At 52.7% G+C, this 20,241-nt stretch overlaps 2 protein-coding genes across 7 annotated transcripts in view; one reads left to right on the plus strand and one right to left on the minus strand.

Annotated features, from left to right (window-relative positions):
* Positions 1 to 15,112, plus strand: part of NUMA1 (nuclear mitotic apparatus protein 1) — a 108,719-nt gene extending 93,607 nt beyond the window's left edge. For 4 of the 6 annotated variants that reach the window (XM_023511103.1, XM_023511065.1, XM_023511024.1 and 1 more), the window contains exons 14-25: positions 15 to 3,404; positions 3,873 to 3,914; positions 5,630 to 5,698; positions 8,935 to 9,054; positions 9,138 to 9,356; positions 9,472 to 9,629; positions 10,795 to 11,041; positions 11,868 to 12,096; positions 12,761 to 12,897; positions 13,277 to 13,453; positions 13,702 to 13,818; positions 13,921 to 14,420. In XM_023511103.1, coding sequence (XP_023366871.1) covers positions 15 to 3,404; positions 3,873 to 3,914; positions 5,630 to 5,698; positions 8,935 to 9,054; positions 9,138 to 9,356; positions 9,472 to 9,629; positions 10,795 to 11,041; positions 11,868 to 12,096; positions 12,761 to 12,897; positions 13,277 to 13,453; positions 13,702 to 13,818; positions 13,921 to 14,187 — 5,172 coding nt within the window. In that variant the 3' untranslated portion in view covers positions 14,188 to 14,420. Of the gene's footprint in view, positions 1 to 14; positions 3,405 to 3,872; positions 3,915 to 5,629; positions 5,699 to 8,934; positions 9,055 to 9,137; positions 9,357 to 9,471; positions 9,630 to 10,794; positions 11,042 to 11,867; positions 12,097 to 12,760; positions 12,898 to 13,276; positions 13,454 to 13,701; positions 13,819 to 13,920; positions 14,421 to 14,442 lie in introns of those variants that run through there. The other 2 variants (XM_023511126.1, XM_023511146.1) reach the window with 2 other exon arrangements.
* Positions 15,113 to 16,926: 1,814 nt separating this feature from the next.
* On the minus strand, positions 16,927 to 18,939 carry IL18BP (interleukin 18 binding protein). Its single transcript, XM_003781372.3, has 5 exons — positions 18,798 to 18,939; positions 18,224 to 18,430; positions 17,489 to 17,612; positions 17,259 to 17,406; positions 16,927 to 17,052 (listed from the first exon to the last, which is right to left on the minus strand). Exons 1-5 carry the CDS (start codon positions 18,823 to 18,825, stop codon positions 16,927 to 16,929), a joined length of 633 nt encoding a protein of 210 aa, XP_003781420.1. The 5' UTR covers positions 18,826 to 18,939.
* Positions 18,940 to 20,241: the final 1,302 nt, after the last annotated feature.

Below are 20,241 nucleotides of genomic sequence, written 5' to 3' on the forward strand. Positions count from 1 at the left end.
CTTTATCCCACCAGTTGGAAACCCTGAAACAAGAGGCAGCCACTCTTGCTGCAAACAACACCCAGCTCCAAGCCAGGGTGGAGATGCTGGAGACTGAGCGGGGCCAGCAGGAAGCCAAGCTGCTTGCTGAACAGAACCACTTTGAAGGAGAAAAGCAGCAGCTGACTAGCCTGATCGCTGACCTGCAGAGTTCCATCTCTAATGTCAGCCAGGCGAAGGAAGAGCTGGAGCAGGCCTCGCAGGCTCAGGTGGCCCGGTTAACTGCCCAGGTGGCCTCTCTCACCTCTGAGCTCACCACACTCAATGCCACCCTCCAGCAACAGGATCAAGAACTGGCCAGCCTGAAGCAGCAGGCTGAAAAGAAGCAGGCCCAGCTAGCACAGACTCTCCAACAGCAAGAGCAGGCCTCCCAAGGCCTCCACCACCAGGTGGAGCAGCTGAGCAGCAGCCTGCAGCAGAAGGAGCAGCAGTTGAAGGAAGCAGTCAAGGAGCAGGAGGCCACCAAGCGGGACCATGCCCAGCAACTAGCCACTGCTGCTGCGGAACTAAAGGCCTCCTTAAGGGAACGAGATGCTATGCGCCAGCAGCTAGAGGTGTGGGAGAAGGAGAAAGCTGCCAAGCTAGAGATTCTGCAGCAGCAACTTGAGGCTGCTCATGAAGCCCGAGACAGCACTCAGATCTCAGTATCACAGGCCCAGCGGGAGAAGGCAGAGCTGAGCCAGAAGGTGGAAGAACTCCAGACCCGTTTTGAGGCAGCACACCAAGAGCAGCGTCGGTCCCAGGCCCAAGTGGCAGAGCTAGAAGCCCAGCTGAGGTCTGAGCAACAAAAAGCAGCTGAGAGAGAAAGGGTGGCCCAAGAGAAGGACCAGCTCCAGGATCAGCTCTGGGCCCTCGAGGAGTCCTTGAAGGTCACCAAGGGCAGCCTTGAAGAGGAGAAGCGCAGGGCCACAGATGCCTTGGAAGAGCAGCAACGTTGTATCTCTGAGCTGAAGGAAGAGACCCGAAGCCTGGTGGAGCAGTGTAAGCAAGAACAGAAAGAGCTAGAAGAAGAGAAGGCTGGGCGCAAAGGGCTAGAGGCTCAGTTACAGCAGCTTGGGGAGGCCCATCAGGCTGAGACCGAAGCCCTGAGGCGGGAGCTGGCCCAGGCTGTAGCCTCCCAGCGCAGGGCTGAAAGTGAATGTGAACATCTTGTCAAAGAGGTAGCAACCTGGCGTGAGCGGTATGAGGATAGGAAGCAAGAGGAGGCGCAGTATGGTGCCGTGTTCCAGGAACAGCTGATGACCCTCAAGGAGGAATGTGAGACGGCCCGCCAGGAGCTGCAGGAGGCAAAGGAGAAGGTGGCAGCAGTAGAGGCCCAGAGTGAGCTCCAGCTAGGCCGGCAGCAGAATGAGCTAGCCCAGCTCCATGCCAGCCTGGCCAGAGCCCGGCAGCAGGTCCAGGAGAAGGAGGTCAGGGCACAGAAGCTTGCAGATGACCTTTCCACTCTTCAGGAGAAGATGGCTGCCACCAGCAAAGAGGTGACCCGCCTAGAGGCCTTGGTGCGCAAGGCAGGTGAGCAGCAGGGAACAGCCTCCCAGGAGCCACTCAAGGAGCCCCGGAGGGCAGGAGACAAAGAGCCTGAGTGGCTAGAAGAGCAGCAGAGACGCCCATTCTGCAGCACACAAGCAGCGCTGCAGGCCATGGAGCGGGAGGCAGAGCAAATGGGTAGTGAGTTGGAGCGGCTGCGAGCTGCACTCATGGAGAGCCAGGGACAGCAGCAGGAGGAGCGTGGACAGCAGGAGAGGGAGGTGGCACGGCTGACCCAGGAGCGGGGCCGGGCCCAAGCCGACCTTGCCCTGGAAAAGGCAGCCAAGGCAGAGCTTGAGATGCGGCTGCAGAACGCCCTTAATGAGCAGCGTGTGGAGTTCGCTGCCCTGCAAGAGGCTCTGGCCCATGCCCTGACAGAAAAGGAGGGCAAGGACCAGGAGCTGACCAAGCTTCGCAGTCTGGAGGCAGCCCAGAGAGCAGAGCTGAGGGAGCTTCAGCAAACTGTGGAGCAACTGAAGGAACAGTTGGCTAAGAAAGAAAAGGAATACCAGCAGTCTTCAGGGATGACCAGCAGAGAAGATGCATCCAGCTCAGGAACCCAGTCTAAGGCTGCTGGCCAGACAGAGCCAACAGGCCCAGAGCTGGAGGCACTACGGGCAGAAGTGAGCAAGTTGGAGCACCAGTGCCGGCGGCAGCAGGAGCAGACCGAGAGCCTGGAGCGCAGCCTCAAGGCTGAGCAAGCTGACAGGGACAGAGCTCTGGAGGCTCTGCAGAGCCAGTTAGAGGAGAAAGCCCAGGAGCTGGGGCGCAGTCAGGGCACCTTAGCCTCAGCTCAAAGGGAGTTGGCTACCCTCCGTGCCAAGGCCCAAGACCACAGCAAGGCTGAGGATGAATGGAAGGCCCAGGTGGCCCGGGGCCAGCAGGAAGCTGAGAGAAAAAACAGCCTCATCAGCAGCTTGGAAGAGGAGGTGTCCATCCTTAACCGCCAGGTCCTGGAGAAAGAAGGGGAGAGCAAGGAATTGAAGCGGCTAGTTATGGCTGAGTCGGAAAAGAGCCAGAAGCTGGAAGAAAGGCTGCGCCTGCTCCAGGCAGAAACAGCGAGCAACAGCGCCAGAGCTGCAGAGCGCAGCTCTGCTCTGCGGGAAGAGGTGCAGAGCCTCCGGGAGGAGGTGGAGAAACAGCGGGTGGCATCAGAGAACCTGCGGCAGGAGCTGGCCTCACAGGCAGAGCGAGCAGAGGAGCTGGGCCAAGAAGTGAAGGCATGGCAGGAGAAGTTCTTCCAGAAGGAGCAAGCCCTCTCTGCCCTGCAGCTGGAGCACACCAGCACACAGGCCCTGGTGAGTGAGCTGCTGCCAGCTAAGCACCTCTGCCAGCAGCTGCAGGCTGAGCAGGCAGTTGCTGAGAAGCGCCACCGTGAGGAGCTTGAGCAGAGTAAGCAGGCAGCTGGTGGGCTGCGGGCAGAGCTGATGCGGGCCCAGCGGGAACTCGGGGAGCTGGTGCCCCTGCGGCAGAAGGTGGCAGAGCAGGAGCGAGCAGCCCAGCAGCTGCGGGCAGAGAAGGCCAGCTACGCTGAGCAGTTGAGCATGCTGAAGAAGGCACATGGCCTGCTGGCAGAGGAGAACCGGGGGCTAGGAGAGCGGGCCAATCTAGGCCGGCAGTTTCTGGAAGTGGAGCTGGACCAGGCCCGGGAGAAGTATGTCCAGGAGTTGGCAGCTGTGCGTGCTGATGCTGAGACGCGGCTGACTGAGATGCAGCGGGAAGCACAGAGCGCTGCCCGGGAGCTGGAGGTGATGACTGCCAAGTACGAGGGTGCCAAGGTCAAGGTCCTAGAGGAGAGGCAGCGATTCCAGGAAGAAAGGCAGAAACTCACTGCCCAGGTGAGGTGCCTAGCTGAACCCCTGCCACCCTACTCCCCTCCACAAAGATTGGGAACTGAGAGAGCGGGGACATTGTTCTATGCATTCCAGGGCCTCTGGCTCCCACACTGCAGGGTCTTGCCTTCTCTTATTCACTGGGTGGCGGAAAAGGAGAGGTGACTGGTGGGATTCAAGTCTTTTGCCCCTATTGTCCTAAAGAAAATATCAGTGGCCTCCCCTTCCCTGAAACTCTGTCCCTAGAAAGTCAAGTTGGGACAACCATTCCTAAAGCACACTTGTACCGATGGCCCCAAGAGCAGCATAAGTTTAGCAGGCTTTTTGTTGTCGTTGCTAACTTACTGGAAATTAATTCCTCTGAGGCTTTCTAACTTACCAGAAAGCATCAGAGCCTCAGTGAGGTCAGCCTGGTGACAGGCCTGGGGCTGCTTTGGGCCAGTCTCACCTTCCCCATTGCTCCCCCCCACACAGGTGGAACAGCTAGAGGTGTTTAAGAGAGAGCAGACTAAGCAGGTAACACCTGGGGTCCTCGCTAAATGCTGGCTGCTTAAGCGGTGACCAGTCTCGGTGCATGAGCCCGGCTGAAGCTTGCCTCCGCCAGCTCCTGTTGTGAACTGTTTGTGAAGGGGGCAGGGTCAAGCCGTGGAATCCAGGCCCGGTCTGCCCAGGAGTGCGGTGTGCTGGGCTCTCTCTCGGGCCTCATCCCACCCATCCCAGGTCGGCCTCTCCACCCTTCTGCACCTACTCTCGTCTGGCTATCAGGGACGGGGGTGGCATTGGCTTTATTTTTTCTATACCTGAAACAATCAGTGACAGACTCGATCCTTGGGATTCCACAACATCCTAATCCCTGGGTCTAGTTCCTCATACTAAGAGGAACGGCAGACTTACCTGGAAGCCATCTTTAGCACAGCACCTTCTCTTTCCTCACATAGTATGGATTTACCAAAGCCATAAATGTGATATGCCAGGCAGCTCTCACAGTTTAGAGAGGTTCAGGGACTTAGGACACCCTCCCATTATCCTCTAGAGCTTTAACCCTGAGCAGGGCATACAGATGTCTGGAACAGGAAGGCCAAGGCTGCGAGGAACACAGAGTCTACACCAGATGGGGTCTGGCTGCCTTTCTCAACAGATCTCTGCATTGCTGTGACATCAAGGCTATAGAGCTGCTGTTTATTTATTTTTAGACAGAGTCTCACTATGTCACCCTCAGTACAGTGCCATGGCCTCACAGCTCACAGCAACCTCAAGAGCAAACTCTTGACCTTAAGTGATTCTCTTGCCTCAGCCTCCCAAGTAGCTGAAACTACAGGTGTCCGCCACAACGCCTGGCTATTTTTTTGTTGCCATTATCATTGTTTAGCAGCCCCAGGTTGGGTTTGAACCTGCCAGCCTAGGTGTATGTGGCCAGTGCCCTACCCACTGAGCTACAGGCACCTCCAGAGCTGCTATTTAGTGAGACCACCATTTCTCCACTATACCCCTACCCAGTCACTACCTCTGGGGACCCTGAGATGAAGGAGGACAATTAAATTGAATAGCAAACAGTTAGCAATGGAGCCTTTGCATCCCCCTTTACTGCTGGCCGTGCTTGAACCCCTGGGATGCCTGGAGGAACCAGGGGTGCTTGTGGCTGTGCCATCCTCTCTCTTCCTCCCTGTGCTCTTCCTCTTTGTGGGAATGGGGTGGGCCTGGTGTGCTGTCCCTCCTCTCTTCCAGCAGTCTGTTGCCCCAGTGCTAACCACAGCAGCCAAGCTGCTAACGCCATCCCTAACAGCCTATGGATATTGGGAAGAGGTCTGAGCATCTGTGGGCTTTTGCTTTGGCAGTTTCTGGGAGATGGAAGGAATGAGTTTTCCTTGAAGATGTCTGCTAGAATTAGAGTAGGACCCTGTCCTACCCCAACCTTGGAAGGTGGGAGTTGGGAGTAGCAACAGTGGCAGGGTAGTGGTTGCATAGCAGCTCCCCAGAATTGATTCTTCTGGTTTTGGTGGCTGCAGAGGTAAAACAAGCCTGTCTCTGCAGGCTGGGAGTGGAGGCAAGTATGGGAGGTGGCCCAGCCAGCCAACCTGGGCAGCAGTCTACTCCCTAACTGGAGACCAGCAAAAGGGCCTGAGTTTCTTTTCTAGGAACACTGGGGATACTGGTCTGAGAAACCCCATAATTTGCCTGAACATTCAGGGTAAGTCCTCCAGAGTTTTCTCTCCTCCTGCTTCCTTCCTCAGGTGGAAGAACTGAGTAAGAAGCTGGCTGACTGTGACCAAGCCAGCAAGGTGCAGCAACAGAAGCTGAAGGTGGGACAGCTGGGGAATGGGCCTGGCCACTGGCTGGCTCAGAGAGAGGATGGGGGAGGGAAAGTGCTCTCTAAGCCCTCTGGCTGTGGTGGGTGGGAAGCTAAGGAATGGTACCCTGGGTGCCTGGCAGCCTCAGGAGGCCTCCATGTGGTTTAGGAGCTCCTACATATGTCTTCTGGGAGCTCTTAAGGGAAGACAGAGTGGGTCCCAACCTTCTTGGTCGGTGTTTTTCAACCTTTTTTATTTTACAGCACACTTGATCCTATAGTTAAGCTTCCATGGCATACTGAAATTATGTTGATCAAAAAAAGAGTAAAAAAGGCAAGGCGTGGTGGCTCATGTTTATAATCCTAGCACTCTGAGAGTTTGAGGTGGGTGGATCACCTGAGCTCAAGAGTTTGAGACCAGCCTGAGCCAGAGTGAGACCCCGACTCTAAAAATAGCTGGGTGTTGTGGCTGGCACATGTGGAGAATCACTTGAGCCCAAGAGTTTGGGGTTACTGTGAGCTATGATGCCACAGCACTCTGCTAATGATGACAAAATGAGACTCTGTCACCAAAAAATATATATAACATATGTTTTTATTATTATATATTATATATATATATATACTTACTATGCTTTGAACTTCTTTTTTAAATAATTTAATTAATGATCTTTAAAAATTTTTGCAGCACACCTAAGATCCTTACTGCACACTGGTTGAAAATTACTACTCTAGATGACTGTCACTGTCCTCTACAGCAGCCACTAGTCATGTGTGGTTATTTATTTCCACTGGAAATACAGTTACTAATGAGATGTGTGTGGTTATTTAAATTAAAATAAATTCATCTGTATAGTCTCAGTAGCTACATGTGGCTAGTAGCTGCCATATTAGATAGTGCAGATACAGAATCATTATTGCAGAAAATTCTATTGGACAGTGTTGGTCTAGATCAGGAGTGTCCAACCTTTTTTTCTTTTGCTGCACATTGGAAGAATATAAGTTGTCTTGGGCCACACTTTAAATACAAAAACACCAATGAATGCTGATTAGCAAAAAAAGTCCATGCATACATTTCATGACCTCGAACACCAGAACACCAGAACACCACAGAGAAACAAAAACAGTCCTCACAAAATCAGCATGTGGCCTACAGGTAGTTCAGGCTCAAGGGACACTGAATATTACAACTTAATATTCTTAATTGCTTTCAACCGTGTTACCTTCTACAGTTTAATGTTTGCTTTTTTTGTTCTTTAGAAAATTTTTTTTTTTTGCAGTTTTTGGCCGGGGCTGGGTTTGAACCCACCACCTCCGGCATATGGGGCTGGCACCCTACTCCTTTGAGCCACAGGCATTGCCCCATTTCTTAGAATAATGTTTACTCTTTGCATTTCTAGGCTTCACAGCCTTTAGTCGGGGATAAAGGAGTTAGACATCAGTGACACCGGAACTCAACTAAAGCCTTAGTGAGGCCCAGGAGGTGGGCTCAGAGCTTTACCTCTGCTCTCTTTCTACATGCCCCATACCCCCGTCTTGATTACATGGTAAACAGATATTTCTGACACTCCTTTTGAGAGTTTGCCCTGTGCTAGGAGAGGCAGGAGTGGGATGAACTCCAGTGACAACCAGATTCCCAAGTGCAGTACCTCAACCAAATCTAAACTTCATAGAGCAAATCCCATTATTAAGAGGATTTGTTCTGTGAAATTTAGATTCAGTCAAAAGACCGCACTCGATTCAGAACGAGTGGCCCCAAGGCTGCAAATTCCCCATTCCTGGACAAAGCACAGGCCTTGATCTTCAGGAGTGATCGTCTGGACAGGAGCAGTACTGGTGTCATAAATGAGCCCCCCATAGTCTTCAGAGGTAGGTGGACCAAGTTCACCCTGGCCAGTTTACCTTTTTTTTTTCTTTTTTGAGATAAGAGTCTCACTCTTGCCCAGGCTAGAGTGCTATGGTGTCAGCTGAGCTCACAGCAACTTCAAACTCCTGAGCTCAAGTGATCCTCCTGGGCCTCAGCCTCCCAAGTAGCTGGGACTACAGGTGTGAGCCACAGTGCTTGGCTAATATTTTTATTTTTAGTAGAAACAAGGTCTTGCTTTTGCTCAAGCTGGTCTCAAACTCCTGAGCTTAGGCGATCCTCCTGCCTCAACCTCCCAGAGTGCTAGGATTACAGGTGTGTGCCACCGCACCTGGCCTGTGCAGTCTACTTAAACCTCTGAACTCTTTCTCTTCCCCCTGATGCTTCTCAGGAGAATGAATTCTCATGTCCTCAGAGAGCTCATGTGCCAAGCTCCTCCATGTGCTGCATGCAGCTACTCCTTAAAGATCAGCTTCCTTTCTTCCTAGGGGAGGCATGTGCACATGGAAAGAGGATGACTTTGTGCTTGGTCTTGAAGGCAAAGATAGGGCCAGAGCTGGTCAGGGCAGGCTTCCACAGAACGTGGGCCAGAGGGGTGTATGTTTCAGGAGGCTGTACTTGCCGGGGAGTGTGTGTATTTGGGTTGGCAGAAAAAGGGCTTTGTTTCTGGCTTTATTTTATTTATTTGGTTTTTTGAGACAAGTATCTCTCTGTGTTGTCCTGGGTAGAGTGCCATGGCATCATCATAGCTCACAGCAACCTCAAATTCTTGAGCTTAAGAGATCCTCTTGCCTCAGACTCTCAAGTAGCTGGAACTACAGGTGTGTGCCACAACGCCTGGCTAGTTTTTCTATGTTTATTTTTTTATTTTTTTATTTTTTTTTTTTGAGACAAGAGTCTCACTATGTCACCCTTGGTAGAGTACCGTGGTGTCACAGTTCACAGCAACCTCAAACTCTTGGGCTTAAGCAATTCTCTTGCCTCAGCCTCCCGAATAGCTGGGACTACAGGCGCCCACCACAACACCTGGCTATTTTTTTGTTGCAGTTGTCATTGTTGTTTAGCAGGCCCAGGCCAGGTTTGAACCCGTCAGCCTCAGTGCATGTGGCCGGTGCCATAACCACTGTGCTACGAGCACTGAGCCAGTTTTTCTATGTTTAGCAGAGACAGGGTCTGACTCTTGCTCAGAGTGGTCTCAAACTCTTGAGCTCAAGCAATCCACCCACCTCAGCCTCTCAGAGTACTAGGATTGCAGGCATAAGCCAACATGGCTGGCCTTTTTCCAGCATCTTGAATGATGCAGGAGTCTAAAACACCTGCTAGGGAAGATCAGTGGATTTGGTGGAGCAGGCAGACCAGCCTCCCTGATGGGCCTTTCTTCACAGGCTTTCCAGGCCCAGGGAGGTGAGAGCCAGCAGGAGGCCCAGCGCCTCCAGGTCCAGCTGAATGAGCTACAGGCCCAGTTGAGCCAGAAGGAGCAAGCAGTTGAACACTACAAGCTACAGGTAAGGACCATAGCCCTGGCCTACTCTGTCCTTCCTATTGCCATCGGGCACTGCCCCACCACTCACCCTATCTGCCCACATAGATGGAGAAAGCCAAGACCCATTATGATGCCAAGAAACAGCAGAACCAGGAGTTGCAAGAACAGCTGCGAGGGCTGGAGCTACTGCAGAAGGAGAACAAGGAGTTGCGGGCTGAAGCGGAGCGGCTAAGCCATGAGCTGCAGCAGGCTGGGCTGAAGACCAAGGAGGCAGAACAGACCTGCCGCCACCTTACTGCCCAGGTGCGCAGCCTGGAGGCACAGGTAAGTATCTGGCTGGCAGATTTGTCTCACCCCTGTCCTACTGGACCATGTGCCCTCCTCTCCCAGGCCACACCTGACAGGCTTTTCTTCACTCTTCTGGCCTTCTATTTTCCAGGTTGCCCATGCAGACCAGCAGCTTCGAGACCTGGGCAAATTCCAGGTGGCAACTGATGCTTTAAAGAGCCGTGAGCCCCAGGCTAAGCCACAGCTGGACTTGAGTATTGACAGCCTGGATCTAAGCTGCGAGGAGGGAACCCCACTCAGTATCACCAGGTCAGAAAGCCCCTCTCCTCCCTATGTCTGTTTATCAGGCTATATCCTGGACACTGGGGCTAGTGAGGTAAATAAGATATGGCCCTTTTGCCATCTGGCAGTTTGTTCTGGTGTGTGTTTAGGACATAGTGGGAGCAAAAAGCAGTAAGTTGTCAAAAGGCTTCATGAAGGCTGTCACTCTTGCTGAGCCTTGAAAGAATCTGAGGTGTGTGTGCCAGGTGGACAGAGAGCAGTGTGAACAAAGGCTGAGAGTGACTGACTGGCCTAGAATGTGAGGCTGGGAGGACCTAAGACCCCAGAGGGCTCTGTGCTCTGCCTTGGAGGCGGGCATTTAGACTTGATCCAAAAGGCATCAAGGATCCTTGAAGGGTTAGAAATTAAAACGCACATGGTTAGTTTTGAATTTTAGAAAGATTACTGTAAGTGTAGAAGACTGGAAACCCATTTCTTATTTTTGATAAAATTATATTGCACTTACTTTGTGCCAGACACTATTGTAAGCACTTACAACAATTAAAACTCATTTATTCTCCAATAATCATTTGAGGTAGGTGCTATTGTATCTCCTTTAACAGATGAATCTGGGGCATAGAGGGGCTATCATTCGTCACAGGTCCTATGGTGGTGGAGTTGAGTTTGGATGTGGGCAGCCTAGCCCAGGTCCTTGTTTGTCACCACTCTTTTGCCTTTAGATACCATGCTAAGTCTAGAAGAGAAGAAATGAGGCAGAGCAAGGTTAGGAGAGTTGATCTGGAGGTGTGGTGACTAGGCTTGGTGCAAGAGGAATGAGGTAGGATTATGCCCATGATCATGGCTTGGGGGCCTAGGTAAGGAGTCCTTCTAACTCACTGAAATCGAGGATGCAGGAGGAACAGAGATAGGACATGTTCCTTGGTGGAGTAGCTGAGGGCAATGAGATGTCTGTGCTAAGGTAGGGAGGTGAAAGTTTCCAGTATGGGGAGATATCAGGAGTTGGGGGAGAGGGGTGAATGGAAAGGAAGGCCTAGGCTGAGGGCTCTCCTTAGTACCTCTGAAAAGCCAGAGAGGTGGGCTGTTTGACCTCATCTGCTTGTAATAAATGTAGAAATGGGAACTTTGCAGCAAAGGAATAGACAGACTGCCTCTAGCCCCAGGAACCATACCACAGCAGGTTTCCTTTCCACAGCAAGCTGCCCCGTACCCAGCCAGATGGCACCAGCATCCCTGCAGAACCAGCCTCACCCATCTCCCAGCGCTTGCCCCCCAAGGTAGAGTCCCTGGAGAGTCTCTACTTCACCCCCATCCCTGCTCGGGGTCAGGCCCCCATGGAGAGCAGCCTGGACTCCCTGGGTGATATCTTCCTGGACTCAGGCCGTAAAACACGCTCTGCTCGTCGGCGCACCACGCAAATCATCAACATCACCATGACCAAGGTCAGGCTTCTGGGAGGGGGACAGCAATGCCCGCTTCCTCCTTCTATTGGGCCCTCCATCAAGAGCAGGAAGGAATGACCAGCCAGTCCATGTGTTATGGATGGGACAGCTGAGGTCTTGAAAAGGGCCTCTTCTATAGAAAAAGCAGGGCTAGCATTACATCCCTGTCTCCCGACTCTAAGGCAAGTGTCCTTCCTGCGTACCACTCATCCTGTTCTGGGTGGTGGGGAAGTGGCAGCTCTTCAGCCTATGTAGCTGAGATGTGTTGCCACTGCTCAGTAGACTGCCTGCCACTCTGTAGGCTCTTTGTTTCTGTATCTCGTGAATATTGGGAAGGAGGGGAGGGGTGCCTTTGGTATAGCAGGGAGCACATCTGTATGTAGGTACCCTCTGCTACCAAGAACCTGGAGAAGTTAGAGAAGATCGTCAGTGCCCTAGGAAGCTTGGATTGAAGGACTGGGATGAGCCTGACTGTTTAAGAGGCATGGGATCTAGCCCAAGCTCTGTAACTTGCTGGCTATATGATTTGGGACTAGCTACTTCATTTCTTTGTACCTCATCTCTTAAATGGGCTGATAACACTCTGCCTTCCTCCCTCAAAGCACTGTTGATTAACTCAATGAAAACACTGGATAGAAAAGAGTCTTGACACTCTTAGCATCTTGGGAAGGCTACAAGGCCTGTTTCTTTCAGACACACAAGCCAAGGACCCTTCCTAAACAGTGCGGGAACACATGCAGACGTACTGTGGGATCTATGGGAGGGAATGGTGGTTCTTACAGTGTCAGGCCCCACTCCACTGCAACAGATTCATTCTCTCTTCTAGAAACTAGATGTTGAAGAGCCAGACAGTGCCAACTCATCCTTCTATAGCACACAGTCTGCTCCTGCTTCCCAGGCCGGCCTCCGGGCCACATCATCTACCCAGTCTCTGGTCCGCCTGGGCTCTCCTGATGATGGCAACTCAGCTCTGCTCAGCCTGCCCGGCTACCGTCCCACCACGCGCAGCTCTGCTCGCCGCTCCCAGGCTGGGGTGTCCAGTGGGGCACCTCCAGGTGAGGGGGCTGCAGGGACTTACCATACCCAAAAATTAGACTAGAAGGTAGATCCTGGCCTGGGGAAGCAGAAAGCTTTTGCAAATCAAGGCTGGCCTCTTCTGCCTCCCAGCCCCACCTGTCCCACCTCCTGCAGTCTATGGCGGGCCTTTCCTATCCATTTAGGGGCTGTGCTGAGGCACTCTTAGCCAGGGTGAACCACCAATGCTCACATGAGAGACCTGGGATTCCCAGCATGAGAGTGACACTGAGCTGGTGGGAGCTCTCACACCCTTCTCAGGTATTGAGGACGCTGGAAGGGCCAAGCCGGCCAGATTGTTCCAGGAGGCTCTTGCCCTTTGGGTTCCAGAGAGCTTCTGAGAATCAATTCTTGGTCCTCTATTCTTTTCTCTTGGGTGTTGGGTACCAAGCCTTGACAGATAAAATGTGTATAACTTTTTCTGACCTTTCCGGGAAGAGAGCAGCAGGCAAGCCATGAGAATAACAATGGTCTTGTGTGCCTTATGCCCACACCTGTGGCACTGAATCAGAATAGGACTCTACAGGGCTTGAAGTTCATGGGGTAGCGTGGAAAAGAATGGTGGCAGCAAAGGCTGTGATGACACCAGGGCAGCGGGCAGGTTGCTGACTCTAGCCCCATTTGCTCCAACTCCTCTCTCTACAGGAAGGAACAGCTTCTACATGGGCACTTGCCAGGATGAGCCAGAGCAGCTGGATGACTGGAACCGCATTGCAGAGCTCCAGCAGCGCAACAGAGTGTGCCCCCCACACTTGAAGACCTGCTATCCCCTGGAGTCCAGGGTGAGCCTTGGGGTCACTGCACCAGGCTTCCCATGTTGCCCCTCCTCCCTTGATATCCCAGTCTAGTATCACGTGCTGATCTAGCCTCTGTGCTAATGCCCTGTGTCTCTGCTGAGGGTGACCTTCTCATGCCCCTAGATGGAACCGTTTGGCAGGGAGGGCTCTTGGGGGTAAAGTACCTGTGGGTGGGCAGGAGCTTGGAGAGGAGTCTGCTAGGGACTGCTCTCCTCATGGTCCTTCATCCAGGTAGAGACAGAGAACAGGAAAGGGGCCCTTTTGTGGTAGGTAGCTGTTCCAAGTGTCTTTCTGGGGCAGCCCCAGTTCCTGCTCCATCTCCAGACAGGTAGGGTCCACTGATTGCTTCTTGAACCCCATGCAGCCCTCCCTGAGCCTGGCCACCATCACAGATGAGGATATGAAAACCGGAGACCCCCAAGAGACCCTGCGCCGAGCCAGCATGCAGCCAGCCCAGATAGCTGAGAGCACTGGTATCACAACCCGGCAACAGCGCAAACGCATCTCTTCAGAGCCCCACCAGGGCCCTGGCACCCCCGAGGTAGGTGACATTGGCTCTGTGTATTCTTCTCTTTAGCACTATGCCCAGGATTAAAGGTGAGTTGTTCTCTCTTCTTAAAGGGACTGATGCCTGGTTGGGGACTGGTGGGAAGGGAGACCTCTGGCTCAGAGTTGGAGAAGGAAATAGGTTGAACAAGTTGATTCACAGGGTCCACTCAGCTCTAAGTGGCCAAGACACCTGGCTTGGGATCTTCTTGCCACTATGCCTTACTGTCTTTTTCTTTATAGTCCAAGAAGGCCACCAGCTGTTTCCCACGCCCTATAACTCCCAGGGACCGACACGAAGGGCGCAGGCAGAGCACTACTGAGGCCCAGAAGAAAGCAGCTCCAAGTGCTGCTAAACAGGTTAGGCTGAGGTTGGAGGGAGGCTTGCTGGCAGAGCTGGAGCCACAGGCTGGCCTGGGAAGGCAGTGGGAAACTCTCAGTTTGACAGACCCTCTCCCACAGGCTGACCGTCGCCAGTCAATGGCCTTCAGCATCCTCAACACACCCAAGAAGTTGGGGAACAGCCTTCTGCGGCGAGGGGCCCCAAAGAAGGGCCTGTCCAAGGCCTCTCCCAGTAACCGCAGTGGAACCCGCCGCTCTCCACGCATTGCCACCACCACGGCCAGCGCTGCCACTGCCGCCATTGCTGCCGCCACTGCCACCTCTCGAGCCAAGGGCAAGGTGGAGGCACTGCCAAGGATGGGGGAGGGAAACCAGAGGAGAGCATAGACACCTCCCAGAGAGCCCCATGGGGCATCATCCAAGAAAGGGCCAAGATAGGCTGCTGGAAGTTGGGAGTTAAGAGGTGTCCCTGACCTGATTATCTGTTCATTACTGAGGAGAGAGAATAGATGACCCATTCCCACTGGAGCTGCATATGTCCGGGGCTCACAAAGTAGATCCTGGTCAGGGGGGTGGGAGAAGGAAGAGGTTCTCCTGAGCCAATGGGTGCAGGCTGGCATAACAAGTCTATGTCTCTTTCAGGCAAAGCACTAAAGGGCCAGTACCAATGTGTGGCCCCACCTGTGTCCCCGATGCTGATCTCATCTGGTCCTCCTTCTACTGTCCCTCTCAGTGCCTTCTCAGCTCCCAGGCCAATGGTGGCCAAATCCCTAGAGACAGTGATGCTCGTTCACACCCTGGCCTGGTACCTGGACCTTCACTAGCGCCTTCTCAGAGCTGGCCCAGAAGGCCTGGAGCTTGGACAGTGTGGGCACTCTTCCTACCCCGCCTCCTGATTTTTTTTCTTAGAGCAAAGTCACTTCATAACCAGATTTTGAGGCTAGTTCTGAGTGGCTGGATCCTTGGGCCTAGCCACTCTTCCTCTCAGCCTCTGGATCTAGAAGGGACCATTGGAGGAGCAGGCCCTGGTTCCTGCTGCTCCTGGTGGCTGGGCCTAGCAGGGACCCTTGCTCTTAAAGTCTAGGACTGGTCATGACCTGGTGGAAGTATCTGTCAGAGGATGCTTTTTTTCCAGGACAGATGGGGCCTGTGTCTCAGGAGTGGAGGAGACAGCCTCCAGCGGCAGCTCACACCCCATCTTCCCCAGACTTCTGCTGGGGTGGGATTTGGAGCGATGGAAGGTTTTTAAGGGCCAGGATGGATCTTTTCTAAATGTTATTACTTGTAAATAAAGTCTATTTTTCTCCCTTGAGTGCTGAGCTGCCTTGATCTGTGTGGGAAAAGGAGGGATATCTAGACTCTTTGGAGAACATACCTTGTCCTAGCCAAGTCTTCCACATCTTCCCGGGGCTTTTCCCATATGTCATTTCTGACCTTAGCTCCTAAGGAACATTATGGGCTATTCTCTCTTTTCAGAGACCTACATTCCCCTAAGTCTGATTTTGTCTTTAGCTCTTAAATGGCAGTCCCACTCTTCCCATACTCCCTCCTGGGACAGGTGATGTTCCTGTGGGTAGACCTGAGGCCTAAATAAGTGAGCAGACGTTAAGATGCCCCCATTGAACAATCCTTTATGAAGATCCATGTGGGACCTGCTGGGGATGACAGATACAGTTGTGGATCAGAAAACACAGGGCTGGGCGTGGTGGTTCATGCCTATGATCCTAGAACTCTGGGAGGCCTAGGTGGGTGGACTGCTTGAGCTCCAGAGTTCAAGACCAGGCTCGGTGCCTGTAGCTCAGTAGCTAGGGTGACATAGTGAGACTCTGTCTCAAAAAAAAAAAAAAAAAAAGTTTGAGACCAGCCTGACCAAGAGCGAGACCCTGTCTCTAAAAAACATAGCCGGGCATTGTGGTGGGTGCCTATAGTATCAGCTACTCAGGAGGCTGAGGCAAGAGAACCACTTGAGCCCAGGAGTTTGAGGTTGCTGTGAGGTATGATGACAACACAGCACTCTACCCATGGTGACAAAGTGAGACTGTCTCAAAAAAAAAGAAACAATATAACACAACATGGCTCAGTCAGTGCCTGTAGCTCAGCAGCTAGGGTACCAGCCACATACACTAGAGCTGGCAGGTTCAAATCCAGCCCAGGTTGCCAAACAACGACAACTACAATCAAAAAATAGCTGGGCGTTATGACAGGCGCCTGTAGTCCCAGCTACTCAGGAGGGTGAGACAAGAGAATCGCCTAAGCCCAAGAACTGGAGGTTGCTGTGAGCTGTGACGCCACAGAATACTACCAAGGGCAACATAGTGAGATTCTGTCTCCAAAAAGAAAAAAAAAAAGCTGGATGTTGTGGTGGGTGCCTATAGTCCCAGCTACTCAGGAGGATGAGACAAGAGAATCGCCTAAGCCCAAGAACTGAAGGTTGCTGTGAGCTGTGACGCCACAGAATACTACCAAGGGCAACATAGTGAGATTATGTCTCCAAAAAGAAAAAAAAAAAGCTGGATGTTGTGGTGGGCGCCTATAGTCCCAGCTACTCAGGAGGATGAGACAAGAGAATCGCCTAAGCCCAAGAACTGGAGGTTGCTGTGAGCTGTGATGCCACAGCACCCTACCAAGGGTGACAGAGACTGTCTCTTAAAAAAACAAAACAAAACATGGAGTCAATGCAGATGACTTTCAGCCGAAGCTGAAAGAAGGTGTGTTTCAGCCAGGCTTCAGAGTTCACCTGTTGGGATGGTGAGCAAGAGGGGACCAAATGAGCAGAGGCATGGAAGTTGTCTGGGCCTCTGAAAAGTCCCGCAGGAATTATAGGCGGGGCCCTTGAGTACACTGCTAAGGCACTGACAGTCTCGGTGGTTTCTTAGCAGCAGAGCAGTGTGAAGAGAAAGGAAAAAGTAAGTTAATGTGTAAGTAGAAAGGATGGCAAGCAGGAGGAGGAAGCATTAAGGAAGTTATGAGGATTTCCTAGGCAGATGGGGAGTTGAATTTGGTAAGAGAAGGGAACCAAAGCGCACAGTAGGAGGAGGCTGGGGGGCGGCGGGGTGGGGTGGGGTCAGGGGTGGAGATAAGTTGCTTGCCCACACAGCCTACAGGCAGGTAGTACCCAGGCACTGGTCAGGGTTGTGCTGTTGCTGGCTCTGTGCTGATTCCTAACCCTGCTGATGTGGGCATCTGTGGCCCTGGGCTATGGCTGGCGGGCAGGGCTTCTTGAGTTGAGGGAAAAATTGTCCTCTGCCCAGCCTGGGGAAGTGAAGACAGACAAAGATCAGATTCAAGGAGTGAAGGGATATTTGTCACTTTCCTTCTGGCCATGCCTCCCCAGCCTGAGTTCCTTTAATTTCCGCCTTAGGCTGACCTCAGAGGAATGGAGGGTGTTAGTTGGAGGCTGCTCAGCAGAGCCTACACTCCCCCCACAGCAGTGCTCGTCCTTCCCTTGGGTTCCTCACCCAGAGCTGGGCCAAGGAAATGTGACGCTGGGCAACCTGGGCAGGGTCCACGAACACACAGGAGAAGTTGGTGCTGCGCAGGGCAGGGCTCAGCTCCTCCAGCACCAAGGCCTTCCACAGCCTTGTGCTTGTGTTTCCATGATCCCGGCTGGTGCACAGAGGTAGGAAAGGTCTTAAGAGGGCTGCAGCAGGAGGCCTCCCTCCCACTGGCCTGGCAGTTGTGACCTCACCTGGTGCTGCACTCTCGCAGAGGGCCTGAGAGGTGTTCAATGAAGGAACCATTGCCAAGCCAGTAGAGGATGCTGAAGTGTGGAAAGTGGCTACAGGCAGTACAGGACAAGGTCAGCGTTCCATCTAGGGACACATACAGCTGTCAGCCCTCCCATAGGCTGACAGACACCCTCCGCTCTGCCATGCTCTGCCCTGCCAACCCTGCCAACTCCCCACAGTCCTATACCATCTCAATGGGAAAGCCTGCTAAGGGGAAATGCAGTTGTCTACAAGAAAGACCCTAGGCCTGAGCACGGGAATGGGGGTCCTGTCCTTCATTCACATGAAGACGGCTGAGCCTGGTTCCTTAGGATGACCTCTTATAATGCCAGCCTCTGAGACTCCAGCAGCCAGCCTAGAAGGCAGCACTAGCAGGCTGCTGCTCCTCTGAGATGGCCAGAGGGCAAGCAGGCTCTGGGTGCAGAGGCTGGGCCTTCAAACATATGGTCATCAAGGCTCTGGAGGCCCTATGACTATTTCTCATGTCTGCCCTGTTTGATAAGGAACAATTTGGGAGCTGGGCCCTAAGCACCGCCCCCCCACACACACACACATGATGCTGGGTTGGGGAGAATGGTTTGTGGATGGCAAGAGATGATGCTCAGGAAATCAACCTGACCCTTGGACCCTCTGTGCCCACAGCCCACCCTCTGACCACTGTGCTCTCCTGGGTTCCCATCATACTTGCTCCTTACTTAGCGGCACTTCTGCTTCTGGCCAGATCACCTCCAATGCTGGGCATCGCTTAGTTGCTGGCAGCACTGAGCTCCAGGAAGAGCAGGGGTCCTTTATACTTCCAGCTGAGACAGTGGCAATTGTGCTGGTCTGAGGTATAGGTGTGGCTCTGACCAGGACAGTGATGATATAGGCACACAGTAGCAGGACCCACAAAGGACTGGCATCTGAAGAAAGGATAATCACAGAGGCCAAAAGCTAAGCTGCCTGGTAATTAATGCTCAGCATCCTGGCTCACATTCAGAGACAGAGGTGCTGGCTCCAGCCGAGTTTCTTTGGCTCTGGCCAGGGAATTAGAAGGGAAAGAAGGGCTCCAAACCGCCCCCACCCCCAGACTCCTTAGCCCTTTTGAATGGAGTACAGAGCAGCACTAGAATGGAGCCAGGGCCACGGCATCTGGACAGAGGCTTAAGGCAATAGCACAACAGTTGGGTTGGGTGGTGTTCAGCTCAGGGTGAAGATCCAGGGTTAGCCTGCAGCTCCATTGTGTCACAGACCCCATCCTACCCACCCACACACAGCCCCAAGTCCCACCTGGTATCCAGTTCTGTCTCCTGGTCATGATGCATGTGTCAGTAGCTGCTGGCCGCTGTGACTGTCCTTCCCTCAGTCAGAAGAGGCTTTATCCTCTTCCCTGAGGGGTGGGGTTACACCACTTTCTCAGTAGCTGTGGCTTTTTTTTTTTTTTTTGAGACAGCATCTCAAGCTGTTGCCCTGGGTACAATGCTGTGGCGTCATAACTCACAGCACCCTCAAATTCTTGGGCTTTAGGGATTCTTTTACTTCAGCCTCCCAAGTAGCTGGGACTATAGGCATCTGTCATAATGCCCAGCTCTTTTTTGGTAGTTGTCATTGTTGTTTGGCAGCCCTGGGCTGGATTCAAACCCACCAGCTCTGGTGTTATGTGGCTGGTGCCCTGGCCACTAAGCTATAGATGCCGAGCCTAGCTGTGGCTTCTGTAAACTCCACAGGTCCTTGGTCTGGCCTTTCAGGGAGCTGCCAGCATTGCTGTTTACTCTGTCCTGTTCATCTGTCCTAATGGATTACTCATAGAGAACAGCCATCAGCACAAACTGAAGCTCTGTCAGCACTGAGAAACAAAGCTGGGGGATCATCTAGTGACCATCTGACCCCACCCTCGCCCTTGCTGCCATTAAGTATCATGATGGTTATCAAGTCCAATCTCATTCCTTCATTAAGGATGGAGACACTGAGACCCAAAGAGGAGCCAGGGACTTTCCTGTTACAAAGGGAGACAATGTTCTCTCTCCTTGGCCAGAGCAGGTTCTGGGAAAGGCAAGATGTAGTGAAGCCTTTCTGGGAAAGTACTGCCCCTATCCTTTATTTCACTTTCAGTTTTATTCTAACCTGGTCAGAGCAGCCCTGCACCTCTTATTGGCCCAAAGCTTATGGCTGCCAGAAAGCTTTCTGTTAATTCTCACACTAACAGATATCTTCCCTGCCCCTAGCCCCAGGGCCACAGAGGGTGTGAACAGAGACCAATTCTGTCCCCACCACGGGTCAGGATTTTGATATGTGCCTCCATTCTTCAGAGCCAGGCCTCTTCCATTAGAGCAGGCATCTGCTGCCTCTTCCACGTTCACACTGATATTCAAGGGGACAGCTTTCCTAGGCACTGGGGACCCCAAGCTGGATCATTTTGACTATTTCAGTCTCTGCCACACCTGCCCATTTGCACCTTGGCCTTCTTCAGGCCAGAACTGCAGGGCTAGGTTCTCTTGCAGTTCTAGACTCTTCCCCACCTCCACCTCCCAAGAAGTCACTTTTATTCAGAAGCTCCCTTCTGGGAACTCCAAGGTTCAGCTTAGCTGTGCCTAGTTGCATTGAACCCTGCAACAGGAAATACACCGTGCACTTAGCCCTTAGCCGTAGGAACTCATAGCCAAGCCAGGGACTTGGAACACAAAGTCTAGAGAGCTGGTCCTAAAAAGAGGGGAGGGTTCTTCCAGAGAGAATA

This window comes from Otolemur garnettii, unplaced genomic scaffold, assembly GCF_000181295.1.
Source record: "Otolemur garnettii isolate 467f Iridium unplaced genomic scaffold, OtoGar3 scaffold00001, whole genome shotgun sequence".
In the NCBI taxonomy this organism is placed as follows: Eukaryota; Metazoa; Chordata; class Mammalia; order Primates; family Galagidae; genus Otolemur; species Otolemur garnettii.

Bases quoted from the DNA above. Each gene is read 5' to 3' on its own strand.
- IL18BP (XM_003781372.3), bottom strand. From the start codon at position 18,825: ATGACCAGGAGACAGAACTGGATACCAG. The intron at 17,407-17,488 runs GTGAGGTCACAA...TCTGTGCACCAG, and splicing joins CTGCGAGAGTGCAGCACCAG to CCGGGATCATGGAAACACAA. The intron at 17,053-17,258 runs GTGAGGAACCCA...TCACTTCCCCAG, and splicing joins TTTCCTTGGCCCAGCTCTGG to GCTGGGCAGAGGACAATTTT.